General features: G+C 43.8%; 1 protein-coding gene across 1 annotated transcript in view; it reads left to right on the forward strand.

Moving 5' to 3' along the window:
* The window catches only part of MYO3B (myosin IIIB), a 638187-nt gene that overhangs the window by 461379 nt on the left and 148907 nt on the right, over nt 1-27901 (forward strand). The window contains exons 26-30 of the mRNA XM_082465327.1: nt 942-1053; nt 1984-2146; nt 3488-3568; nt 16410-16511; nt 20758-20860. Of these exons, the coding sequence (XP_082321453.1) occupies nt 942-1053; nt 1984-2146; nt 3488-3568; nt 16410-16511; nt 20758-20860 (561 nt within the window). The remainder of the gene's footprint in view (nt 1-941; nt 1054-1983; nt 2147-3487; nt 3569-16409; nt 16512-20757; nt 20861-27901) is intronic.

Genomic DNA, 27901 nt, shown 5'->3' on the forward strand with positions numbered 1-27901 from the left:
AGATCACCCTTTCTGAGGAATGACAGGAAAATCCTCTGACAAGGAAATTAAGTTTATTTTTAAACTTCCAAGCAGTTGAATTTAATTATAGATGGCAGCAAAGAGCAGAGGAAAGATCCTTAAAAGTTTTTAAAAGGAAAACTAAGGTAAAGTTTTCTAAAGGATAATGTATTCAACATTATATACATATATATGCATATACATAGACATAGACATATATATGGACATACACACACACACACACACACACACACACACACACACACACATATATATATATATATATTTATGGAGAAGAAAGAAGAAAGAAAAGGAGAGAAAAACCCTTTTGGTGGTCTTTGAATCTACCCAGAAACTCTTTCATCTGGAAGTATGGAAGTTCATTAAAATGAGTAATTTAGGAAGATAAATGTGGTTTTGGTGATTGTCTCAAGAAAACACACCAACTTTTTACCTTGAGAGAGACATGTAGCTTAACAGACAAAATTAATCGTATTAGGCTATGATCATTTTTGCTATCTACATATTGCTTCAGATGGGATTTTCAAAGCAGAGTCAAATTTTATACAATGAGATGACAAATTATTTTTATAATAGTAATACTAACATTTAAAATGATGACTTTTACTAGGAGAGCTGTCTAAATTTCAGTTTTTTAAAGGATTAGATACTTTGATTTTGCATGCAAAAGATGCCAAGTATGTATTGAATATGAATTACAAAGCAATATTAAAAGGAAAATACACATAGCAGAAAATATGAAAGTAGGAAAGAGCCAATAAGCATGAATTATATATATTGCACTACCTAGTACACTATTATTGATGCTCAAGAAATATTTGATATTAAAAAACAAGATCTGTCAATGGGCCCAGAGTAATTCTACTATACTGAATCAAATGGTGACTAAAAATGCTTTATTTCACTCTTTTATTTTGTAGGTATTATTATTTGGCATTCAGAGCACATCAAACACCTCTTGCTAGCAAAGAGAGCTGTGTCGCTATCTTGGAAAAGTCCAGATTAGATCACTGGCTGCTGGGAAAAACAAAGGTAGTTCTTTCTTTGTTGTTTAGATTGTCACTCGAGTTGCTCTGCTGTGAACCTTTGTCTCTTATCAGTGATTTGAATAGCTCTGTAAATTGTGTAGCTTAGCAGACAAGACCCCAAGCTAACAGTGATTTTTGCCGGTCTTGGGTCAGGAGTCCCAGGACCTCAGGGACCAGAGGAGGAGAGTTTGCCTCCTGTTCTGCATGTAGTGAGAACCATTTAGCATTTCTAGAATGAGATCTTTGAGCTCATTTTTAAATGTCCCTTTTTCAATGCTGCTTATTCCAGCACCGCAGGCAAATACACAAATCATACGAATGACAATGAGTATCTTTTATAGTTTTGTCCATTTTTAATAGACTTGTGATATTTCCTGCCCACTCTGATTAGTAGTCTCATCATGTCTGGCTTTTCATTCGGGGGAGCATCATGTCCCTGCAGGCTCCCAGGTTTTTATGGTCCGTTCTGAGTTGGCTCACAAAGCCAGCCTTCGCCTGAGTGTGGATGGCAACACTGCTGCCCCTCGGCAGAAATAATTAGGTCACTGTGGGCCATCCAGGCCCCAATCCCTCCGAACTTCTGCCGGCCGTGGGTCAGTTTTGTTGGTTAGCACCTCCATCAGAGCTGTGGAGAAAGAGATCAAGCTGAGAAAATGGAACTCATGGCAAAACTGAGGCTGGCCTGGAGAACATTTAGGATCTCCTAAAACCCTGTTAACTTCATCGTCTGTTTATATCAATAGTCCCACATAGGCTCGACCTTAGAAGGGGAATTGTATTTGCTTCCAAGAAGTCCGTAATGTTAGCATAAATCAAGTCACTGTAAACCTTATTTAGATGATGCTTTTAATATTTACGTTAAGAATATGTTGGAGCAGAGTGAATTTCTGTTTGGGAGCCCACATGTAATGCTAAAACTGATGTCTCGTTTCAGGTTTTTCTCAAGTATTACCATGTTGAGCAGTTAAATTTGCTACTGCGGGAAGTCATAGGCAGAGTGGCTGTGCTGCAGGCCTATGTCAGGGGGTGGCTTGGAGCCAGGAGATACAAAAGAGTCAGAGAGAAGAGAGAGAAGGGGGCCGTTGCCATCCAGTCAGGTAAACGGTCCTGAATCTTGGCATTTCATTAAGTAATTGAGGCCACTCTCCTATTGCTCTTCTGGGTGGTTCCTTCTCCTCCCTCCGTTCCTTCCTTCTTCTTTCCTTTCTTTCTGGCTTCAGCAAATATTTATCGAGTATCTACTGCAGGCCAAGCCTTGTGCTAGGTCCTGGGGATATAGCCGTGAGCAAGACCACCATGGTCCCTAACCTCCAGGTAAGCAAACAAGCCATCCCTAACTGAGGCAAGATAGAGGTGGTAGCAGTGGATGGATGTCAAACCCAAATCACACAGACGTGTGCCTCAGCTCCCAGATGAACCACATCATATACACTTCAGGTCCATTACCAGGTTTTCAGCATCAGAATTGCTACTGCCATGTCCAGGAGGCTTTTCTACCCCAGACAGAGCCTGTAAACCAAGGGAACAAATCACTAGGCTCTGTCATACGCCCAGCCCAGTCAGTGGCTCTTTGCGCACACGTGTGTCATTTGTGGTACAAACAGCATTTGAGCTCCTGTGCTATGTCGAGTGGTTGCGAAAGCCCCAGGTCTTGAACACAGTAGATGACTTCCTTTGTGTTCTCATAACCCAGCGTCACTGGGTTATGTCCACTCCGGACTTCATGACCTCACCCAGCGACTGGAGAGCTGTGGTGCTCAGGGCGGGAATGAAAAGGAGAGCCCGTCATGCTCCTGGTGGCGGCTCAGTGCCCTGGTTCTCTGTCTGAAGGACTTAACAGCCCGCCCCCTGCCCCCAGGTCCCCTTTTGCTTTCTCTTCTTTTCTTCATCCATTTCCCTCCCATGCCTTTTCCCTTCCTGTCACATGCATCCCCTCCTTGAGCACAGTTCTGCACATCGTCCACCCTCACCAGATGTAACTGTGATGCTACTAATCATTATTATTTATTTTTCTCTCCTTCAACTTTCATGTTTATTCCTTCCTCCCAGTAAAAAATATGGAGTGGGTTGGGCTATTGCAGTCCTCTCCCACCCCCCAAGTCCTGAAGGCAGAGCTTCCTCCATGGATTCGAATGACAGGGGCCCACCTCACCTGGATGGGGTCCCGAGTGATTCATGAGTGGAGTCCAGAGGGTTCTGGAAACTCGCTGCCTGAACCAAAATAACTCCTTATCAAGAAGCATCTCGGAGGCCAAGCTGAGAGTACAGAGAGGCCCCTCTTCCCCACCATCACTCACGTAGCTCTGCTTATTTTGTTCAGTGAGAAAGTAGGAGGGAGGAGGAGAGGGGTAATAGATTGGAGGGAAAACAGCTTATATCAATTCTCTGGCACATTCTTAAATTAATGTCATTCCTAGCACATGGTTTTATATTTTTAGCCTGGAGAGGATATGATGCTCGGAGGAAATTTAAGAAAATAAGCAACAGAAGGAGTGAGTCTGCTGTTCATATTCAAGCAGGTAATTAAAACATCATTTTCATAGTGTCCACTTGGAAATATTCTGTGATTAAGTTCATATGCGTTTCAAAAAGCTGAAATGTTAATAATTCAGGAGCACTGGAATAGGAGTCAAGAGTTGTAGTGAGGGAGGGTTCTAGTGCTTGTTCTGATGCACACCCCCCCATGTGATAATTGTGAAAATTGGCTGCATGCCATACTTGGCTATGGATGCTCCAAGTAGGTACCCTTGTATTCCAAATTTTATGGAATACAAGAGAGGGAAAATGAGGCACAGAGAAGTGAAGTAACTTGTCCATGATCATACAGCTAGTCAGTGGCAGAGCCAGAATTCGTTCACAGGCAGTTTGGGTAGATTCCACTTTGTATACTGCCAACTGAACAAATCCGTTTCCCTCTTGGAGTCACCCGTCCCTCGTCTGTGAACAAGAGCATTGGCTAAAAAGGTCTAAAAGACGTCTTCCAACCTTGGAATTCTCTGATTATATGCTTGACCTGTCTCTTGGTATCACAGAGATAGGAACAGCTCAGGGACTTTCCTGGCTAACTGAGTTTCCCACACCCAGACCTGTATGTGGCTAAGGCAGACCTTTGGGCCCTACAGGGTGAGGGCACTGTGGCTCGGCTTGTGGCTGCCTGAGCACCTCGAGCTCTGGTGCCTGGCTCCCAGGTCATTCCGCTCTTCTGCAAATGGCAGTACCCACGGCGGCTGCGAGGCCCGGCTCCCTCTGTCATTTGGAGATGTATGTGCCTAATTGAGGCTCTGGAAGAAACAGGCCACAGAGCACACCAGGAGCTCCTAGAACACAAGAAATCAGAGACAGAATGAGAGAGAAGTGGCCAGTCCAGTGGACTCAGCAGCAGGGAGAGGGACAGGCTTTCAGATACTGCCACGCATGAAGCAAACGTTTAAATAAAACAGCTGCAACCTTTTCGAGGAGGTCCCTGCCCAGAGCCTGGCTCCAGGGACACTCCTCAGAACTCTCTGGCCCGGTAAAGACCTGACGACTTCATTCAAAACCAAAATATCTGGGAGGAAGGGGTGTCATTTAAATCCAAATGTGTAACTTTTAACACCATCCCCTAGGAATTCTAAGCTCTACAACTTCAAAGCATCAGGAAGAAGGATGCAATTCTAGTTGCAGCTTAAGAAAGACAACTCAAAGTGCATTTTTTTCTCTACCTCCCCACTGCCCAACACACACACACACACAGTACTCCCCACCCCTGCCCCTGCCATTAAGAGAGGTTGCTGGACTGATCTTGCCATTTGGCCCAAAGCCCAACATACATTTTCAAATATAAACTTTGAGCTTATATATTGTTGAGCCACTGATCATAAATAAAGTATGTGGGATCATAAATCAAATTTTCTCTCTCTGAAAATCATCTTTAGAGGGCTCCCTGTTTGCACTCTGTTATTGCCAAGTGATCACTGCATAAAAACAGACAAGTGGGCAGCTTCCTCACATCAGGACAGTCAGGATTGCATCTCTTCAGTGCAGCACCTATGGGATAGGTACCATGGGAGCGTACTTTTGTTTCATGGGACCACAGAGAACACATTTCTTTAAGGAGCTTCCTCTTGTTGTTGTTGTTTTTTTCTTTTAGCCTTGCAAGCACCCCCCTTCTTAGCCTGGCAGCCATCGTTCCTGCTTATCAAGTGGCATCGGGAGCTTCCGAGTCCGCAGGGGCTTGGGCGGGCATGTAGTCATTGAGGGTGGTACTCACGCCACCTTGCCCTCTTGGCAGGAGAGTGTGGCAGCCAGAGCAAAAGCAGGCAGCGTCATTTTGCCCTTCAGCCAACACCATGGACAGGAACTGAGGTGCTGGTTCGGTGTTAGTGGTAACGTTACTTAGATAGGGTAACAGCATTTGCAATTTTATGGGCAGTTTACTTTTACTTGAGAATGTTTTCCTTATCTTTAGAGTCAAAGGCAATGTGTTGATCTAAAAAGCAAAGCAGCTCACTCCAAAGTCTCTGTTTCGGGGTGTGCTCTTCCCAAAGCATAAGCCTCTCATTCCAAGCTCTTCTTCGTGCCACTGAGGCATTTCAAGTGGAACAAGCCCCAAACATAGGGCTGCTCTTACTTTTGAAGCCTGCAGAAGCGGCTTAGGGATGTTATCATAACGCAGCCGTTTCTGGATATTTTCTAAGGTTATTCTGTAATTTATTATTTTTTCAACAAATCATTCCATTTGAAATTTAGATTCTGTGCTATGTGTTTGTTTATATTTCAAGTTCTGGCCGATAGTCTTTTTTTTTTTTTTTTTTTTCATCGTGTTGCTAAGCTATGTTATATAGTTTTAAAAGAACAGCCCTTGAAATTTAGGAAGCATTTGGCCTACATGTTGCTACAGAGCAGCACATATTGAAATTTGTTTTCCTTTCATCTCCTTCCCAATAAAAGCAGCCGCGCGGCTTATCCCTTTAGCTTCCTCAGAACTTCCTTTCAGAATTCCCGATCTATTACGGCACATTCACATACCAGAAACAAGATGCCTTTTCATGCTGTCAACCTTTTTCATCTGAAATGTAAATTAATTCTTGCTGGTATGCCTTGACAGAGATCAAAGTCGAGGTATTAACCTTCCCGGGCTTTCTTCAGGAATCCGTCCCCAGGACCAGGCTGCTGTTGTTAGGAGGCCGGTGTCCCTGTCACGGGGCCCTCCTCCAGGCAGTCCTCGGCCTAGGAGCCGCCATCTCAAAGGCCCAGGGTCCTTTTGGAAGTGACCTCATCAGTACTTTAAAGCAGGTGAGGAACGATCCGCCTGGCTAGTCTTGGGAGAGATGAGCCTCCTCATTTGAATTGTGGGCCCTCCGCTCAGATTCCTGGAGCTTGTTTAAGTGGTTCTGACAGCTAGTGATCTGGGTGTGATACAGGGAGGGACAGGGCTCCAGATTGGAAACCTCTCCCTTTGCTCCGTGGGTCTTTTCTTGCCTGTCAGTCTTTGAGGTAGGCCACATTTGCATTTTCAAAATAAACAGATGCCTTTCAAATACATGAGCTGGTGGTCTCGAGATCTCTGTGGGCCCGAAACTGTTCACCAGCCAGGGAGCAAGGCTGGAAGAGAAAACAAATGGGAAAACACGCCCGGCACATGCGCACACGTTTCCTGTGTGCAGAACATTATGCCGGCAATAAAGGGCCTTTGTGAGATGTGGGGTCGCAGGGAGAGAGCTCGCTGGGGATCTGGGCAAAAGTATCCTTTATCAGTTTCTTTTTTTGGCAGGGAGGGAAACCACTTTGAATGTCAGCTTGGTGAGAAGCGGCATGCTTTATTGTGTTTCTGTTATTGATTAATGCTGATAATAGGCCCTTACCATAGGAAAACACACTCCTTTAAACACCAAAGAATTTTTAAAATGTACTTTTTTAATCAGAAAAATAATTGAGCACCTATTAGTGTTCAGATACATGGGGTATTCTAAGTAAAAACTAATAGTTGTATGTCATCCCATCGCTAATCTATATTTTTTTTGAGTTTCTAGTGTTTATTTTTTTTAATTTTTATTGGAGTACAGTTGATTTACAATGTTGTGTTAGTTTCAGGTGCACAGCAAAGTGAATCGGTTATGCATGTACGTATATCCACTCTTTTTCAGATCCTTTTCCCATATAGGCCATTCGAGAGTATTGAGTAGAGTTCCCTGTGCTATACAGTAGGTCCTTATTAGTCACCTAACTAATCTATTATTTTTTTAAGTGAATTCTTAAGTTTCAGAAAGTGGATATAACTAGATTTTGTCAACTAAAATTGCATACCTTCCTCAGTAAATACTATCAAAACAAACAACCTGCAGGGAATTGTAAAAAATATCTACAGTGTCTCAGTCTTTTAAGTTTTTGAAAGCACAATTTTCAAAAATTGCCCCTCTAATTCAAAATCTTTTTTTAAGCGAGAGCAAAGTGCTGGGCTCCCCATGTCACAGGGGAAAAGCCTCAAGAAGGTGACACTGGAGCCCTAGAGGCTGGGAAGGAAGTGCAAAGAGTGTATCCAGGAGGAGCTGGCTCTTCCAGCCTCCTTTCCCGTCTCTCCCCGCAGCCACTCCTGGAGCAGGAAGAGCCCATTGGTTTATAGCACTTTTTCATCTAATTGCTTCAGTGCTGTGGAAATTGTCGTTGTCTCTTTCTCTCTGTCCTCTGATCAGCTTCCTACTTACTCCCCTCCTTGGTCCTCCGGGAGATAACAACACTAAAATCTATGGCCATTTCTCCCTCTGATGCCCTTTGCGGGGAGTGCTTTTTTGGAGCGGCAGCCTCAACCTTGCAGAGGCTGAGGGGGCCTCTTCCTTAAGCCTGTGAGCAGGCATTTTAAACCAGCTGCAGCTGGAACCTCTGGGCAGCGCGTCATGTGACTGCAGCCAGTGGGAGTTGCTTTAAATGCAGCTTCCAGAGAGGAAAGCAAGCAGAGAACCCAGACAGGCTCTACCCCTCCTCCAGGTTAGCTTCTTTCAGAAGCCCGACCCCTACGTCGTGTCGGAGACAAGTTTGTAGTGTTTAAAACTGCCTGAACTTTTAAATCTCTCTCAGGGTAAGACCTCCTCCTAGTCTTTTCTAACTTTGAAAGGCTGGTTCCTTTAGCATTATCGGTGGGTTGGCAATGACTAGGTGGCTACAATAATTTCCTAGAACGAGATTTCCAGAAATATCCCTAGGTGCGCAGGACAACTATATTTTAAATTAGGAAATTTCTTTCTTTCATTCACTTATTCAACTACTGTTTAAGTACCTGCTTTATGTTGGAGCTACTACCAAGATGAACAATAGGATTTCGTTTGGGGCCTCAAATTTTCCGTCTTCAATACAGAGGGCTAAAAAACATTCTCTCCCTCAAATGGATGCTGTTTGTATGATCAGGTCCTCTATATTATGTCAACATTCAATGGAAGGGAGTTCTGTAAAACTGCAAAGAGTCAAAATCATTATAAAATATAGCTGAGGATATACACTGAAAATGGCGCATGCTTCTTGAAGGTGAAAATAATTAGGTAGATATTTTTCAGTCTGTCGAATCTGTGCATAAGCAGGTTGTTGATCACAAGCCAAACAGTAGAAGAAAGTCAAGCGAATGTACCATCGAGAGAAAAGGTCCACTTTGAACAGACAGAAGGAAAACAAGCTGCCCTTTGTCACTCCTTTATGCATCTCTATTTGTCATTCTACCTCTATTCCAACGTTTCTTTACTCACTCCGTTTCTATCTCTTAGAAAGATTCCTGGTCATTTTGCACAAAAAAATATAACCCCTCAAAATGTGAGAGAAGACAGATTGCGAACTCTTCTTGGCAGGAGCCAGCTGCCTATCCTTTTCTGGTGTTTTAGGCCATTTCCACACAAGAGTAAAGCAGCATCTAGGGGAAAGAATTAACTGGAGCATCTGAGCTTGAGGTGAACTGTCAACTCACACGAGCTCCACTGTCTTCTAAAGCTCTGCTTAACCAAAGGCAGGGTGCCCTTCAGGCTTACACGAGGGTCCTGCTGAGTCCACTTGCACTGTCTGCCTTTCTCTAACTCTCTGTAGATAAAGGTCTGTGGCTGGTTTCTGACAACCACAGGCATAACGTTTTGGAGGGGGAAATGTTTGGGGGGGACAAGCATTGTGATTTACTTTGGGAAAATGTGCCTTGTCTGTGAGCAGGGTCAGGACATACAGAGAGCCCCGGAAGCATGGCTTCAAGAAAGTGGTTTATAGCGGAGAGGAGGCCTGGCCGTGGCTTCAAGGTTTCTGTCGAGAAATGGGCTCTGCCAAACCTCAAGGGGCACAAGCAGTAGAATTCTTGCCATGAAATAACTTGTGATGCAAAGGCATGTCCTTTGCTATGGAATCAAAGTATTGCCTATGTTAGAATTAAACACCCAGAGGGTAGGGTACTATTCACCTAATGCACAGAGAAGAAGCTGCAAAGCCAAAGTGGGTTTGACGTCCACTGTGCCTGATATCATACTGACATGGCATGGAAATGCTCAAGATGAAACTTTGGTGCAGCAGTTGGCACCCCATGACTCAATATTAAATTTCAGAGCAAGCCCATGGATAGAACCTCTTCAGTTTGGAATCGCTTCCTCCTTTATGGACCTCATGTAGAGCTCTAGAATCTGGCTGCAAAAAGGCAATGCCCAAAATGGTATCCTTACCACCTCAGCATTGAGTGAAGCAACAACTTTATGATCAGTAATAATTGATTAATAATGGTGTCAAAAACACTCGAGTTGCCTTTATGTCTTTTAATGTTTTTTCACATAGAATCATAAAATGTGGTATCACGTTTTCTAACCCTTATTAGTTATTGGGCTCTATCCAAGTTACAGTAAAGAAACATTCAGGGGAAAAATTAACTGTGCCATGGCAAGAATTGTCAGGCTTTTTTCCTCAAAAGACTCCTGTGTGTACAAAGGCAGATTTTGTTTCCCCCTAAACAGATGAAACAGAAGCACAGAGAGTCTACATAAGTTGTCTCCCCTTATGTGTTACGTGAGCATAATGATTGGTATCAGAGCCCTCTTCTGAGTCTTTACCCAATGCTCTTTCTAGTAGAACATGCTCTACTAGATGGTTTCCATCTTGGATATGGCACATGGACATAGAGTACCAGTCCAAACTTTGGGGAGAGTTTTATATACCATCCTAAGCATGTGGACTTTGGAGTCAGAACTACTGACTTCAAATCCTGGCTATACCACCATTTGTCATATGGTTTGGGGGAAGTTACTTAACTTCTGAGCCTTAGTTTCCTTAGCTATAAAGTGAGGCTCGTTCAGGTCTAATTCTCAGGACTGTTGTGAAGATGATAGCAGATAATATACACAAAGCATCCTGCATGGGACCCGGCACATGGCAGATATTCAGTAAGTGTTAGTTTCCTCTCTGTTCCCCCTTCCTAAGTATGAACTTAACTTGAGGGGGAAAAAACTGTCTGTGAAATACTCTTCTATGATTAGAGTAATAATGTTATAACTTCAAAAAGATGAAACTATTTCTCTCACTTTTGGAGAAAAAAAAAATAGTACCTGTCAAATCTCAAATACAATTACAATAAAGCATTTATAAAAGAGAGAATTTTCCACATCTTAACTTATGTCTTGCTTACCTGTCAGAGAAAAATTAAAATACAACAATAGCATGTGAAAGATTTCAGGTGGTTTTGTTTTCATGAAGAGCTATTCTCCATCATGCTGAGAGCTTGGTTCATTTGTGTGGATACATTTTTCAGTGACCTCAAAATTGTTCCGACTTAGGTGGTGCGCTCCTGACATCATTTTTCCCGCTCAGGGGTTTGAGGCCCTTTTGCAACTTGTTCTGTAAAATAGTAAGTCTCCTCCTCACCTCCTTCCAGAAGTCAGAAATTCTAAAATCCAGGAGTTAAATATCACCCAGATTTGCTGTCTGCTGGTGTGGAAAGCAAGTCGCCTTTCAGATGTCTGAAGAGTTGGAAGATGTTGGTGAGCCAATCACATTTAACCCACAGTGACGGGTGATTGGCAACGTAACAGCTGAGCGACAGCCATTTGGCCAAGAGTTCAAACCCCAACATGAAGAGCCATTGCAGGATCACGGCTTGATTTGCTGTGGCCATGAAGTCTGAATCACCCAGCACAGAGGCAGAGGCAGAGGTGACAGCTGGTAGCCATTCTCATCAATAAAGTTGTGACGGGTGAGATGTACAAGCGACCAGAGCCTGCTAATTTCATAGACTTTGAGCCAAGTGCTTAGTGTCAAAACCAGCTATGGTCAGTGATGCAAACGGTTGTGAAGGGTCCCTCGTCAACAGCAAGGCTTTGCTCACCAGACTCTCCTCCTAGTGGGTTAGAAGCAATTGCATCCTGCTGTCCAGGAACAATCCAGTTTGAGGATAAGGAGGACTTATCCTTTTATTTTTTTTTAAATTCTGGTAACTTTTTGCAAGTCAGATTTATTGAGGTATAATTTATACAGAGTAAAACTCAGTTTGATAAAATGGGATGAACACATATAGTCAGGTAACCCCCTCCACAATCAAGAAAAGGAACGTTTTCAAAAGTTCTCTCATGCCCCTTCTGTCGGCCATCCCTTCCCCACCCCCAGCTTCTGGTGACCACTAATGGTTTTCCTGTCCCTGTAATTTTACATTTTCCAAAATGTCATATAAATAGAGTCATATAGTATGTAGATATTTGAGTCTGGCTTCTTTCACTTATCATAATGCTTTTGAGAGTCATCAGTGTTGTTACATTTATCAGTAGTTTGTTCTTTTTCATCGCTGAGCTGAATTCTGGTCTGTGGATGTACCACAGTTGTGTCCATTTGCCAGCTAAAGGACACTTGTTTCCAGTTCCTGTGATTATGAATAAAGCTACTGTAAACTTTCAGAACTTTGTCTTTTTAAGAAAAATTTAGAGGAAAGTAAATAACTTTGTTTTATAAGAAGCCAGAATGATCCTAGAAGTAAGAGTTGTTTCCTTCTTGATTAACCAATAGAAATGCTTACTTTTATAACATCTTATACTTTTTGCATGGCAATTTACAATTCATACATTCATGCAAAGGACTTCCACTAACCGTATTCCTGTAATTATCATAGTAACCCTGAGAGGTAGGTTAGGGATTTTATCCCATTTTACAGATTGTGGCTAAGAAACCTCCCGCAATTCAGACTGCCTGACTCCCGATCTGCTGTCCTTCCCCCCAAACATTCTGAACATCCTGTCTATAAAGAACACTCTGCTGGATGCTTTGGGGGTGGTCACAAAAACAACATAAAAATATTGGCTTTTTTTCCCTTAAAAAGAGAGGAAGACAGTCTGATGCACCACATCATATATCATCAGGGAAATACAAATTAAAACATCGGAGAGATACCACTATTTACCTGTTAGAATAGCCAAAATCTGGAACACCGACAGCACCAAATGCTGGTGAGAATGTGGAGCAATAGGAAGTCTCATTCATTGCTGGTGGGAATGCAAAATGGTGCAGCCACTTTGGAAGAGAGTATGGCGGTTTCTTGTAAAGCTAAACATGCTCTTACTGTATGATCCAGTAATCGTTCTTCTTGGTATTTTCCCAAAGGAGTTGAAAACTTGTGTCCACACAAAAACCTGCACAGATTCAGGCAGCTTTACTCTTAAGTGCCAAAACTTGGAAGCGACCAAAATGTCCTTCTGTAGGTGAATGGATAAACCGTGGCACATCCATACAACGGGATAGTTTTCGGCGCTGAAAAAAAGTGAGCTATCAAGCCACAAAAGACATGAAGTAATCTTAAATGCATGTTACTAAGTGAAAGAAGCCAACCTGAAAATGATACATACTGTGTGATCCCAACCGTATGACATTCCGGAAAAGGCAAAACTATGGAGACAGTAAAAAGATCGGTAGTTGTCAGGGGGTGAGGAGCTGTGGGAAGGGATGAATAGGCGGAACACAGAGGATTTTTAGGGCAGTGAAAATACTCTGTATGGTACCATAATGATGGATACGTGTCATTATACTTTTGTCCAAACTCATACAGCACCAGGAGCGAGCTGTAATGGAAACTATGCAATTTGGGTAATTATGGGAAATTATGATGTGTCAATGTAGGTTCATCGATCGTAGCAAATGTACACTTGATGGGGGATGTTGATGTTGGGGAGACTGTGTATGTATGGGGGCAGAGGGTTAGAGGAGATCTCTGTACCTTCCCTTCAATTTTGCTCTGAACCTAAAACTGCTCTAAAAATACAGACTTTTTAACAAGGGGGGACAGTCTCAGATGGAACCAGGACCAACACGCCTACCACAGGCTTGAGAGGAGTACTAAGCTAGAGCCAACTAACACAGCCACAAGGAGCAAATGATCTATGAAGCTCCCCCCAGTCCTTTTTGGAAACAGGCAGGGCATAAATTATAAGAAATGAATCCAACCTGAGGCTGCTGGGAGTTGGGAGAGAAGAGAGCAGCAGTCCCTAGAAGCTGGAATGGAAGAGAAATTCCTCAGTGATGCTCCAGGATAGGCAAGAAACTGACCTCTAGGGTGAGGGAAAGCCTCCCTCCTTAGCCTCCAAGTTAGAGAAAGCAGTTACCAGACAAGACTGTCTCTGAACTCTGTCAAAGTTTGACTGGAATAATAACTGGAATTAAGTAGTGAAGAATCAAGGTGGAAAATGCTCTCATAGGCCTAAAATTACTAGGCTTGTTTTGTGTGGTGGAGATGGAGGCCAGGGTTTCTGATGGCAGCTGTAGGGAAAAAAAAAAAAAGTGTCAATGAGATTCTATTCTTTAAGAATTCGACTTTGTGCTGCTTTTGGTGGCATTTGCCTGTTGGACCTCCAACAAGTTGGCCTCTTTAAATGCTGATAAGATGGCTGCTGACCAGCTGTCACTCCAGCCAGAAACCACAGGGTCCTCGCGCCATTGGCCCGCAGTGGTGAGGAGGGGAAGGCTGGGCTTCTGTGCCTCATCTTTATGCGCCCTCTCTGCCAGGTACAGTGGGCACCTTTGCCAGGTCCATGGTGAAGGCAGGAAAGCTTACCCAGCCTAGATCAGCAACCAGGAAACCTACCCAGTGGACCTGCTGGAAATAATCCCTGGGTCTGTCCTCTGGGTGGGTCATCAAACACCAGGCCAGAGCCTCCTTCTGCAGCGGCTAATCTGTGGGACCCTTAAAGGCCCAGGCATGTGAATGAAATAGTCTGAATTTTATTTCCATTTGTAAATAAAAAAATAGGACAGTGGGGGTTTATCATTTTTAAATGTTTAGAATAACTGGGCTCTACCCTGTAATGTTTAGGAATTCAGACCTTAGGGCAAAACTGCTTAGGTTTGAACCCTGAGTCTGCCATTCTCCAGCTGTGTGTGACGTTCTTGGGAAAATCATTTAACCTCCCTGTGCCTCAGTTTCCTCAGCTGTAAAATGGGAATAATAGTGGTCTCTACCTTTTACAGTTCCTATGAGGATTAAATGAGTTAATTTTTATAAAGGGCTTAGGACAATGGATGGAACATCATAATTCATACATTTGTGTTTGTTAAATACAAATAATGGCCATTTTCCTAGCTCCTGTTCCTAGTTTTTCTCCCACCACCCCATCCCCACCTTGCTAGCCAATTCAAGCTGAATGCGCATACTTGATCTTTTTCTCCTCTTTCTTCTAGTTAAACCTTTAACATCCATCAGCTCCCCCTTCTCATATTATTGTAGTTTCCTAGGGCTACAAATGACCACAAACTTTGTAGTTTAAAACAACGGAAATTTATTCTCTCACAGTTCAGGAGACTAGAAACCCAGAATCAAGGTGTCACTGAGGTTGGTTTCCACTGGAGGCTCTGAGGGAGAATCCTTTCCATACCCCTCTCCTAGCTCCTTCTGGGTCCTAGCAATCCTTGACATCCCTTGACTTGTTAGACCCATCACTTCACTCTCAGCTTCTGTTGTCACATGCATTCTCCCTGTGTATTTCTGTGTCTTCACATGGCCTTCTTACAAGGATACTAATCGCTGGATTTAAGACCCACCTTAATCCAGTAGGGCCTCGTTTTAAACTAATTACATCTGCATAGACCCTATTTCCAGGTAAGGTCACACATTCTGAGGTTCCAGGTAGATATCTCTTTTTATTCTCACTCTCTGTGTCAGAATGCAAGCTCCATGAGGGTAGGGACTGTGTGTGCCTCCTTAAGTATAGTGAGTTAGCCGGCATTAGTTAACACGGGAATGTTTACTGGGCCTCCTTAAAGGAATGGAGAGACATGGCTGGGTGGGAGAGCAATGCTTGAAGCAGGAGAGCCATCCAGAAAGAGTGAGAGGGACGGCATGAAAAAAACCACATCTGAGGAAATAAAAAAGGAGAAAGGTCAGAGGTCCCAAATATTCTAACATGGTATATCTAGAAGCACCGTCAGCAGAACTGGAAACAGCCAGTTAGGAGGAGGTGCAGACGAGAGAGGAAACAGGGTCTACATCACAGGCCAGGGAGAAGGGAGACGGGACAGAGTTAGGGTTGATGCCTAAGGGAGGAGCCCGAAGACGGTCTCCTCTGTGGAGAGGAGGCCCCGCTGGCAGGATGGTTTCTTCTAAAGCCAAGGGATCCAGTTGGAAAGGACCTGGTCTCTCCAGATACTTGAGGTGGTCTGAGATGTTGGGACATCTTCAACCCATTGTGACCTCGAGGGTCGTGGAGCATGGAAGAAGACGTGGGACAGCTGGGAACATCCCTTTAGCACCTTTACACCCAAGCCATCAGCTGTCTTGGTAGAGAAGTATTCAGGTGTTCATCAACGCGAAGTAAGCTAACTGGATGATGAAAAGCTGCAGTGGTGACATTCCTCGACTAAGAATTGTGTGTAACCTGTTTTTTCCATGGCAAAGTAATTGACCGTTGACCCACAAAGGTCAGTGAACAGGCCTGCATGACAAAAGAGGCCTGCCCTAGAGCAGACGTTTGGAGGGAAGTAGGAGACCTGTCTCTCTTTTTACCCTCAGGCGGAAACTGAAAGGCAACAGGAAAGCCATCCAGTTGTCAAACCAGGAGCCCTGGCCTGGTACACGCATGACCTCTGTTTGTCTGCCAGCTCCCTATTTGACTAACGCAATCAGTGAGACAGAGAGGTTACCCAACCTACCCAATGTCACCAAGCTAGTAGGGAGTCCAGCCAAGACAGTTACTAATTCTCCTGTTTCCTGTAGTTGTGCCCTTTCACAACCACACTGTATTAAATCTTCAAAACAACACCAAACCCATGGGTGAGATTCATCACCTCAGAGCCTCAAACGGTAAGAAAAGTGTGGGTTTCCCTAGCCACACTGTATCTCCCACTTTGGTAATTCATCTAGGTGTAGGGCATAACCTAGAGAAGATTCTGTTTTGTTTCATTCCACAGGGAGCCCTTCAGGCCAAAGCTGTGATCTACACCCCACCGTTGCAGGGGGCACCAGGGGAACTGCCCAGGTTCAAGACTGCAGTGAGCCCAGCGACCACAAAGGTGAGGTCATTAGAGGTTTGGGATGGGTGTCCTGTATTTGTGGACACTCCAGAGAAGATTGCAGAGCTGGAAATGATCACCTGATATGGACCCTCTGTCGGGCATTCTTTTTTTTCCTACAGGTGACAGCTGATTAAATTCAGGGGCAGCCTTGCAGGGGACCCTGTGATTTCACAGAAGGGGAGAGAGTAGACAGAGATAAGCTCAAGCCCTCCCTCCGCAGCTGTCCTGGGTGCCCAGTTACCTGTTCACTGGGGAAACTGGTCTAGTTGTGGCTCTCTGTACCAGCTGTCTCCCTTCCACCCATCCTCTTAGAGCAGACACTGACATGTTTCTCTCTGATTTACCTTAAGACCTTCTGAAAGTTTAGCTTCTCAGGAAGATCTTTCTATGGTCCTGACACTGGAACATATTGAGAACATTCATGGGGGGGAAGGAACACTGTGGACCAGAAGTTAAAACTTGGGTATCTGGTCTAAGCCTTCCCTTAATTACCATCATTGTAAAATGAGAGAATTGGACTAAATCAGTGGTTTTCAAACATTTAAAGAATATTAGAATCCTCCCATTTTTCAGTTTGAAGTTCCCTGGACTTCCGCTTGAAGAAGAAGCTACGATTTTTAAAAATATGACCTTTAACGCTAATGCTAGCATTGTATGGAAAGAGAAGCTGAGTTGCCCTGGATTTCACGGTAGAGTTTGTAGTTACAGTTTATCCGCCAGGCCCAGTAACGAGGCTCTGGGCGCTTCCAGCTCCTTTTGAATCTGCTGCCCAGCCTAGGTTTCAAGAAAATACACAACTGGAGCTTTACCTGGGGGCAAGGAGGTTAGGGTGTGGGGAAAAAAGGAAAGGGAGGGCCCCAGGAGCAGCAGTGTTTCTTGAACTTGAGGAGACATGGAGGTGGAGACAGTGAGACACTTTTCATTTTCAAAAAAGGATGTCTAGCTGTTACAGACCTGCAGTCTAGACCCTTTCTCCCTAGCAGAAGTCAGAAATAGGCGTCTTCCTGTTGCAATCAGCACGCAGGTATGTTTTGTTTGGCCAGACACAGAGTTTTTGTTTTGTTTTTTTACAAAAACATTGAACCCGAATGTTTTCAGATGGGGTGTACATCCTCTGGCTCACTACAAACCCCACTACTCCCCACCCTCTGCCTGACACTGCACATATTCGTGTTACCTGAGTGACCCCAAAAGCATTTTGAGTTTGCAACACCAGCTATATTGTTTTCTTTCTTTCTTTTTTTTTCTCCTGATGGTCAAATGCTTTTTCATCTTATTTCAAAATGGTCCAGTGGAGAATTGGCTCAATTTTCCTGGGAAATATGAATGGCTCTAGAGTTCAGCCTGATTTTGGAAGGATTCAACTCCTCCAGAGAAGTCCCTCCCAGTATTTCTTTATTCCACTTAACCAGAATACTTAAGGGTGCTTCCCTGAAGACAGGAGACCCATGTCTGGAGGAGCCTCTGTGGTCACACCTGCACATACCTCAAGTCTGATATTTTGTGAACGTTTCTGCTATTGAAGTTCATCATTTAGTTTTCTCAGCCATGTCACTGGTCTGATTCCTTTAACTTGATCTACTCACTTAGAATGAATCACCCTCTTTTACTCTACTGTTTTTCTCCATAGCTCCATTTCGCCAATCTCCTTGTTTAACAATGAATTTGCCAGAGAGATGCCAGGTGATTCCAACTGTCACCAGACATATTTAACAATATTTGACAATTTAGGATTTTGCTTTGAACTCGATGGTTTGACAACCTCCTTCTTATTTTTTATTAATTAAAAGAAAAACTTTTAAAATTGAGGTGTAATTGACCTACAACATTATGTTTGTGTCAGGTGTACAACATAATGATTACTTCCTTCTTATTTAAGTTTAGCTCTTTACTCTGACCCAAATCCTTATCCCTGCTCTTCTGGCAGAGCTGGGAGATGGAGGAGCAGACTTCATCTAAGCTTTAATAAGAATATTCTGTAAGTTTCTGTTTGGTTTTTAAACTTCAAATAACTCTAAAAAATCAATATTTTGATGACTGAAGTGCAAATGAATAAGAAACAAGGAATGAGTTTTCCCTTTAATTACACGAATAGAAACTCTGTGGGTTTTTACTGGAAACCCAGGCAAAGTAACTGGGGGCATTTTGCTAAGCTCCAAATAAAGGTGTCACTGCCTTCTCTCTTCCTGGTAGTAGAAAGGGCACCTTCCTAAGGAGAGCCCCAAACCAAAATGGGTTGGTGGTCTTTCCTAGCTTTGCTTCTGCTTCTTCTCCGAATTGCTCCTTTTCATACTGAGGATCTCAAAATAGGTGCAGACAATAGCAACCTCAACTTCCCACACGGGCAAGACCATCTAGGGTTTGATCAGTGAGTGGTAGCCCTTGGTGCTGGTGAACTGGGCCAGAGAACAAGGTTAAAAATGAGTTGTGTCGATTTTCCTTCTTAATAAGGAAACAGATATTTGTGCCCCTGAAGTGGGCTTCTCTTTTTTCTTTTTATGTCAGTTCTTGATTTTATGCTGCTTATCACAGTATTACAAGTGAGCTTGGGCCAAACAATGTTTTAGAATCTCCAGGAGAGGAAACCTGCCTGGTCCTCTAACCAGAGGAGTTCATCTATCAAGAGAAGGCAGGGAGGGGAGGGGAGGGGATCAGCTCATGAAATTCTAAAAGGCTATTTTTCTTGATTTCTCCTTTCTTTCCCCCTTCTTTTAATATTGTTGTTTCACTGTTTGGTCATAATGTTTGTGTGTGTGTGTGTAATAATAAAAATGTAATACTGTTCCATATAAAATGTTCTCTTTATCCTTTTGGTGTTTATAGCAATAGTAATAACAACAGATGGTCTTATCTACCACTGATAGTGAAAAGGCATTACATTTCTTCTACACAAGAGATAAATATGCCTAAGGAACCAAACCAATAATGTAGAATCAGAGCATACTCTTTCCAGAATAGACAACACAAAAAAACAATTGATTTCCATATTTCTTTTTCTGTACTCCATTTTTGTCGTGTTATATGTTTCATCATTATAACGTCAACGTTTTATATTTTATGCACCTTCCACAATATGTCACAATTGGTAAATTTATAGATTATCTTCATTGGTTGTATTTTGGTTTGGATGTTTCTAGATGATCTGAAATAAGGATAGCAAATAGGTGTAGAGCCTCTTTACAACCCTAAAGGATTGGTAGTGACTACATAGAACTATGGTTCTCAGCCTTGGCCACACTTTAAAATTATCTAGAGAGCTTTTAAAAAATGATGCCAACCCCACACCAGATCAGTTTCAGAATCTCTGGGAGTTGGGTTCAGGCATATTTAAAATCTTCCTGGGTGATTCTAATGTACAGCTAGGATTAAGAATTGTTCATCTGGAGCAGTGTCTCCCAAACTTCAGCATGGATCCTGATTACCTCAAGGGCTTATTAAAAACACATATTGCCAGTCTCCACCCCCGGACTTTCTGGTTCACTTAGGTCAGGGCTGGGACCCGAGGACGTGCACGTCTCACAAGTCTCTAGGCGGTGTTGATGCTTCGTGAGATGTGTTCTCGATTAGCCGTCGTGATGTGGGGTCCATACTTTGAGAACCACTGATGTGAAACGTTGTGTTAGAAAGGAACTTGAAGCGGAATGAAAGTTCAAGAGAGAGGGGCCATGATTAGTCAGTCATGGCTGCCATGGTCACAGGAAGGAGGAATTGTATTTGTGACCCCCGACTCTTGAGAAACTCACCAGTAAGCTGTCCTCAATCACAATACAGAACTGAGTTCCTCCTGGAATGATTCCCTAGTTACCATAATCCTAGCCATGTTGTGACAGTGTTTCTCGACCACTGTGCTCATCAGCGGGCAGCCCTGCCCAGCCCAGCCGGGAATGGAGGCTGGTCTCCTAACTCTGTCTAGCACTGCACCATTCCAGCTACTGCGTGCTGCTGCCCTCACCATCTACCTCACCTTGGGGCTTCCAACCTGCCCACTCTTTATATCTGTTGTCAAAGAGAGGTAGCTTGTTTTCCTATAGATGAGTCATTTTATCCAATTTGCTGGCTGGGACCGAGTACTGAGCAAGGCCTGTAATCACAGAACAGGTCAGTTTTGATGAGGTGTCCTAGACAAAGGCTGCAGAAAGTCAGGGAGCAGCACGAGGGTGGGGAGAGAGGTGCAGCGGAGAGTAAACCCTGCCTACTTCTGAGTTTATCCTTAGTCTCTAAGTACTTATTTGCTTTCTCTCAGTTCTGAGGGGCTCTATCGATCGTAAAAGCAGTCCACACGCAGAATCCAGCAATGGCCATGCAGAGACTTCAAGCAACTCTCCTGCTATCGCTGAGAAAGATCGGTGAGTCTCATCCATAAGATTTCATTCCAGTGGATAATGAAACAACAGTATTTCTTACACTGTGTTATTTTGGTGAGTTGGAGAGAGTGGAGCTAAAAAGTGTTGCCCATCAGATTCTTCCCTGTCAGAGGTCATTACTCTGTGAGCAAAAGTCTTTGTTCCACAGGGCAGCCTGACTACAACCCTCTCTTGTGGGTTCTCCTCGTGGTGAAACCTGTACTTGGCCTCATTAGGTTAAAGCAGTGGTTCTCAACTGGGGGCAGTTTTGCCCCTCTCCCCCTCTCCTTCTGGGGACATGTTTGGTTGTCACAACTTTTCGCACAGGGGCTTGTGCTAAGGGCATCTAGTGGGTAGAGGCCAGGGATGCTGCTACACATCCTACAGTACATAGGACAGGCCTCCACAGCAAAGAATTGCCTAGCCTAAAAAGGCAATAGGCCTGAGGTTAAACAAAACTGTGGGCTTAACCTAATGCAAAAAGGGTATATCATTTTTATTGCAAGTTTACTCCAGGATTTTGGAGAAATAAGCAGGCCATTAGAAAGTTCTTCGCATATTTTCACCTGGAAAAAGAGGTGGCCTTGATTTGTAACTTTTAAAAATAATTCTTAATTTTTTGAGACATTAATATTTTTGAAACTTGACAAATTAAATTCTCAGTCCTTCACTAGTGGTCTCAGATTGCTCGAGCTGCTTTCAAAGTAGACTAAAGTTGTCTCTCGGTAGCCGCGGGCATTGGTTCCAGGAGCCCCCACGGACACCAAAACTTGCAGATGCTCAAGTCCCTTATACATAAAATGTCACGGTAGAGTCTGCCCTCCATATCCATGGGTTTCCCAACTGCAAATTCAACCAACCTCGGATGTGCATGAAACCCACGCATATGGAGGGCAGATTGTCCTTTCCTAAATAGTCAGAATAGCTTATTTAAGGGTCCTTGATGAAATAGTAAAAACCTAACATCTCATATTAGAATAACAAAGTTTAGAATTTCCATTGCAACAGAAAGACCACTGAACTTGGCAGGTGGAAGACTTGGGGTCTGGTCCTAAAGCTAGCATTTTCCAGCTCTTTGATCTTGGGCACGTCAGTGAACCAGTTTGGGAAATGGCTCCAGCCCCAGCCTGACTGCCGTCAACCTCAGCTGATGACTAACTTTACCCAGAATATCAGGACAGTGCTGTGAGCAACGTCCACTTCCCTTCCCTCCACCATAGAATCGCTCCTTCTATTCAGCTGTCCTTTCTTCCTTTGCTCCCATCTCAAAAGACCGTAGGTTCCCTCCCTGGCTCACCCCTCCGTGGTGTCCCTGCCCTCCAGGCCCTGCCATCATCAGGCAGCCCAGCCCCTCCTGCCACATCTTCTCTTTCTGCTGCCTCTTCCCCTTTTGCTGATTCCTCTCCCCATTCTAACAAAAGCCTGCCCTTGGCCCTGTCGCTCCCACTTCTTATTTGACCATCAGACTTCCTCAGACTGACATCCAGCTCAGTTGCCTCATTCCCTCACCAACCCCTCCCTCCCTAAACCTGAAATCTGATCTGTGCCCTCACCACATCCCTCAAACAATCCTTGGGAAGCTCAGCTCCCAGTCACAGGAGCCTCATATTCATCAGGCTCTACAGCTCTCAGTGCCATGTGCTGTGCTTTCCTTGGACCACACTCTTCCGTGGGTTTCTACAGCACCGCAGTCCTCAGCTTCTTTCTCCAAGATGTACTCCGTCTTTATCCTCCTTCTCTTCCACCCACCTTGAAATGTCGACAGTTCTCCAAATCCTTGACTGTCTTCTTTCTCTACTTCTCCCCTGGGTGATATCCTCTCTCACTAGTGTATTCTGGTGCCAACTCTCAGATGAGTGAGTGTGATTATCAGATCTCTGTTCTGAGCTCCACACTCCTACACCCACCTCCTATTGCCCATGGATTCCTGATCCACATACCAGAGCCTCAATAGAAAAGTCCACCAAGCACCTCCCCCGGCTCACCTGACCTTACCACTTCTGTCAGTGCTCTCTTGTGACCTGGTCTTCAAACCTGGTGCTCATTTTTGATCCCTACCTCTCACTTAACCCCATTCCAATCTCTTTCTTATCATCCTTCCCTGGCCCAGGCCTACGTCTATCTCTGTCTCTCTCTCCACTCGCTCCTCTTTACAGACCAGCTCTCATTTCTGACAGCTCTCATTTCTGATCAGTTGTCCTAAAGCATACTCTGACTTTTCAAAGAACATTAATGGCTTCCCATTTTAGACCAAAAGAGGTTCAGACTCCTCAGTCTGCTCTTGCAAGCCCCTCCCTGTCTCGCTCCAATTTGTCCTCCAGACTCACCTCCTGTATGACCCTATATGCACCCTCTGGCTACCTGGAGTCAGACTTCATATTGTTCCTACCAATGTACCTACTTCTGTTCTCTCTTCCCACTCCTCTCTGTTCAGTTCTTACCTATTTCATCAAGATACATCATCATATCCCTTTCTTCCACAGAGACCGTAATTCTCTCTAACACTCCGTGAACCGTCATAGTCCATTTATGACAGTACTACCCAACGTGCTGGTTCACAACAAAATAATGAGCTTGTGTCCAAATGTAAATCAATCCACTGCTTTCTTCATCAAGAAAGTTTTGTCACCAACACCCCCCCAAATACACACACACAAACATACACACACATACACACATATGTAATCTCAGCCAAATGAAACAAGATACTTGGTAATGAATTGAATTGATTTGCATTCTGGTACTAGCCCTTACGACATTGTGAGTGGTAACATTCACAGACTGTGTCCTCAGACCACACTTTGGTGTATCACTCTCTGTGGCTCTTCCTGTTTTTGCCTGGTGTTGTGGTTGACCATGTGCTAGCAGGTCAGCTTCTCAAGGGTGAGGGCTGAGTCTTCATTCTTCTTATTTCCAGTACATGCAGTGGGTCTCAATAAGTTAGTCAAGCTGACTTCCAAGACCACTCTTCAGAATTCAGATTTTTGTGAAAGAAATGCTCTTCCTCCTCAATCTTTAAGTGGTAGTGGCAACAACAGGATCCAGAATAATGCATCAGATAGTGTTTCAGGACGTCCCTGCCCCAGGGGGCTGGGGGCTCATTTTTCCCACTGTGTTTGATAGTCACCTCAATGCCCTGTGGATGGATCAAGTCAGGGATTGAAAGGAAGGAAATCTTGGGGGGTGGGGGGTGGGCAGGCAGAGCATAATGAGAAGAGAACAGGGTCATGCCAGTGGTGATGCTCTCAGTGGCAAGTAACAGAACTCAATAGGTTCAAGGATCCCTCAGGATAAGAGGTCCAAAGAGAGAAATTCCAGTGCTGGGTTGGCCACTCAGGGATGTGGACACAGGCTCCTTCCATCTCTTTGCTCTGCTATCTCAGCACGTCAGTGATACCCCCACTTATGGGCACAAGGTGGCTGAAGCAGTGTGCTAAGTATCACTTGTTCACATAGCATTGTCCAAAGCAGGAAAGAAGAGATGGATGGAAAGGGGCCGCTCCTCAGGAATCTCTCTCTGTTTGTCAGGAGGGAGACCTTGCCCAGAAGTCCCCAGGACATTCCCATCCCATCTCATCAGCCAGAATTTGCAGAGGTGGCTCCACAGGGGAGCTGCAAGGGAGGCTGGGAAAGTGAGCATTTTCAGCTTCTGCAAGAGAAAATACTCAAAGAATAAAGGGGTTGGAGAAGCAACCAGCAAAGTTTTCCAGAAGAGTCCTGAAGGGGTAGTGATAGGAGCAGATAAGTAATGGGGAATGATGGAGGGAAGGCAAAATCAGAGGAAGAGTTTATAAGGAAGACCCAGACATGACAAGAAATACTGTGAGGATAGTACAACAGGGACGTGTTGAGGTCACACAACATTTATGGCGATGGCAAGTCTTTCCCACAATTATCTCACATAACTCACACACGGGTCTTTTGAGTGGCGTTCTTGATGAGTAAACTGAACATGGGGAAGGCTAATCAAGTAGCTCCCAAATGCTGGACCAGAGATGAGTGCTGGGTTGGAGGCATCAGATTTACCTACTCCTGCCCCAGTCAGCTAGCATGGGGGTCACCCAGTGTCACAGAGAGTAAATGGCAGGTCTGGGGTTTGAATCCAGATCTTCTGTCTCCAACAATAATAACAACTAATATTTGATATTTGTTAACAACTTCCGGGGCACTATGCTAAGTGTTTCACATGCATGATTCTTTTTAATCCTCATAACAACCCTATGGGAGAAGTGCATATTATATTGGATTGGCCAAAAAGTTTGTTCAGGTTTTTCAGTAAGATGTTACCCAATATAATTTCTGACATTTAGAGAGTACAAGGAACTTGCCATTGTCACCTAGTCAGTAAAGTGACAGAGTCAAGATTTGAACACAGGTCTTCTAACTCCAGGGCCCACACTTAAAACCAGTACATTCTACTGCCTCTCTAGGGTTCCAAATGCCTAGCCCAGGGCTTTTTCTATTCTATGTTCTCTATAACTGTCATTGCAGCAAACCTTTTTTTTTTTTTACTTTTATTTTTATTCTTTATTTTTTATACAGCAGGTTCTTATTAGTTATCTACTTTATACATATTAGTGTATACATGTCAATCCCAATCTCCCAATTCATCCCACCACAACCACCACCCACCCCGCCTGCCACTTTCCCCCTTGGTGTCCATACGTTTGTTCCCTACATCTGTGTCTATTTCTGCCTTGCAAACCAGTTCATCTGTACATTTTTCTAGATTCCACATATATGCATCAATATACGATATTTGTTTTTCTCTTTCTGACTTACTTCACTCTGTATGACTGTCTCTGTGTTCATCCACATCTCTACAAATGACCCAATTTTGTTCCTTTTTATGGCTGAGTAGTATTCTATTGTATATATGTACCCATCTTAAATCACAGCCAGCTAAGGAGTGAACTCTGATCAGCATCAAAGTCTCACCCTGTGATTGGTGGAGAAGATTCCAGCACCAAATCTTGGGAGAAAGCCACTGGCCTCATGGGAAAGGTGTTCCCATGGGTGCATGGTGGGGTGGGGCTCACTTGGCTGGGGAGAAGGAAGCCTCACGTTGCAAGTCGAAGTCAGTGGTTGGCCTGGTGCTTCTCTGCTCCACTTCCTGTGTGAGCCCGTAACTGTGTACAGTGAATGACAGAATGGAAGTAGTCTTTTATGTCGGGGGGCTTTGTTCCCTTGATGGTAATCCTCCATTTTAATGCTGATAAGTACAATAGTGAGGATTACGCCCCTTAGCCCCTAATTTAATTTGGCCTGCGTATGGCAAGGCTCTCACAAGGCTTTTATTTGACATTCTTTAGCACAGCTAGCCTGTTGTTGTGTAAAAAGAAGCCCCTATGAGGGAGGCAGGAGATTGATCATACTGGTGCAGATGTTTTTACCCAGCAGCTTGTAACACACCCCCAGAGAAGCTGCTTCATCCCGGGCCACTTCAATGAGCATTCAGACTCAGAGAGATCGGAACCTTCGTGACTGAGGCAGCTCAAGGGGAGCTGGCACCTCGCAAGAGGGGAAAATGAGCACATATTTCTCCCGTGTGTCATCCTTGCGGCCCCAGGGCTTGGAGCCAGTCGGGCTGACCTCAGAATTGATGAGCCAGAGAAACAGCCTCCCTGTTAGGGCCGACTGTGGGCCAGATTTTCCTGTGGGCTGTGAAGTACAGATTGCCACATATCTTGACAGACTGTGTGGTGGGTCATTGTAGAAATACGTGGCAGGGCTAAGAAGATTCAACAAAACAAAACTTTTCTTTCCATATCAGTATCCGGAGGAGGTTTCCTCTCCCACCCTTCAATTCCCATGCTAATTTTTCCTTCCACTTTCATTTCACTCCTTCAGGGAGCTAGTGCCCTCCAGCAAATTTCCCACCCCTGTGACCAAGCATTAGAGGACCCCCTATGGCACCAGAGGGGAAAGGGCAGCAGTGTAAGAGGAGGTAGGGGTGGGCCTTCTTTCATGAGATGCCTATGATGCTATGTGTTACCTTCTTCTGGTAGAAAATCAGGTGACAGACCTGGGTTTGAATCTTAGTTTAACTGTTTACAAATTATGAGTCTTGGGCAAGTTCCTTCATCTTTCTGACAGCAGTATCCTAGGCTGCAAAAAGGGAACAGTTGTAAAGATTAGATATAATCTTACCTCAAGAAACAAGAAAAATCTCAAACAAACGACCTAACCTTACACCTAAAACAACTAGAGAAAGAAGAACAAACAAAACCCAGACTTAGTAGAAGGAAAGAAATCATAAAGATCAGAGCAGAAATAAATGAAATAGAGGCAAAGAACACAATAGCAAAGATCAATGAAACTAAAGGCTGGCTCTTTGAGAAGATAAACAAAATTGATAAACCTTTAGCCAGACTCATCAAGAAAAAAGGGAGAGGACTCAAATCAATAAAATTAGAAATGAAAAAGGAGAAGTTACAATGAACATCATGGAAATACAAAGGATCATAAGAGACTACTGCAAACAGTATTGGCCTATACGCCAATAAAATGGACAACCTAGAAGAAATGGACAAATTCCTAGAAAGGTACAACCTTCCAAGACTGAACCAGGAAGAAACAGAAAATATGAACAGACCGATCACAAGTACTGAAATTGAAAGTGTGATTAAAAAACTCCCAACAAACAAAAGTCCAGGACCAGATGGCTTCATAGGTGAGTCCTATCAAACATTTAGAGAAGAGTTAACACCTACCCTTCTGAAACGCTTCCAAAAAATTGCAGAGGGAGGAATACTCCCAAGCTCATTCTATGAGGCCACCATCACCCTGATACCAAAATCAGAAGAAGATAGCACACAAAAAAGAAAATTACAGGCCAATATCACTGACGAACATAGATGCAAAAATCCTCAACAAAATACTAGCAAACTGAATCCAACAACACATTAAAAGGATCATACACCCTGATGAAGTGGGATTTATCCCAGAGATGCAAGGATTCTTCAATATATGCAAATCAATCAATATGATACACCACATTAACAAACTGAAGAATAAAAACAGTATGATCATCTCAGTAGATGC

This window comes from Balaenoptera physalus (assembly GCF_965194825.1).
Source record: "Balaenoptera physalus genome assembly, chromosome: 6".
NCBI lineage: Eukaryota > Metazoa > Chordata > Mammalia > Artiodactyla > Balaenopteridae > Balaenoptera > Balaenoptera physalus.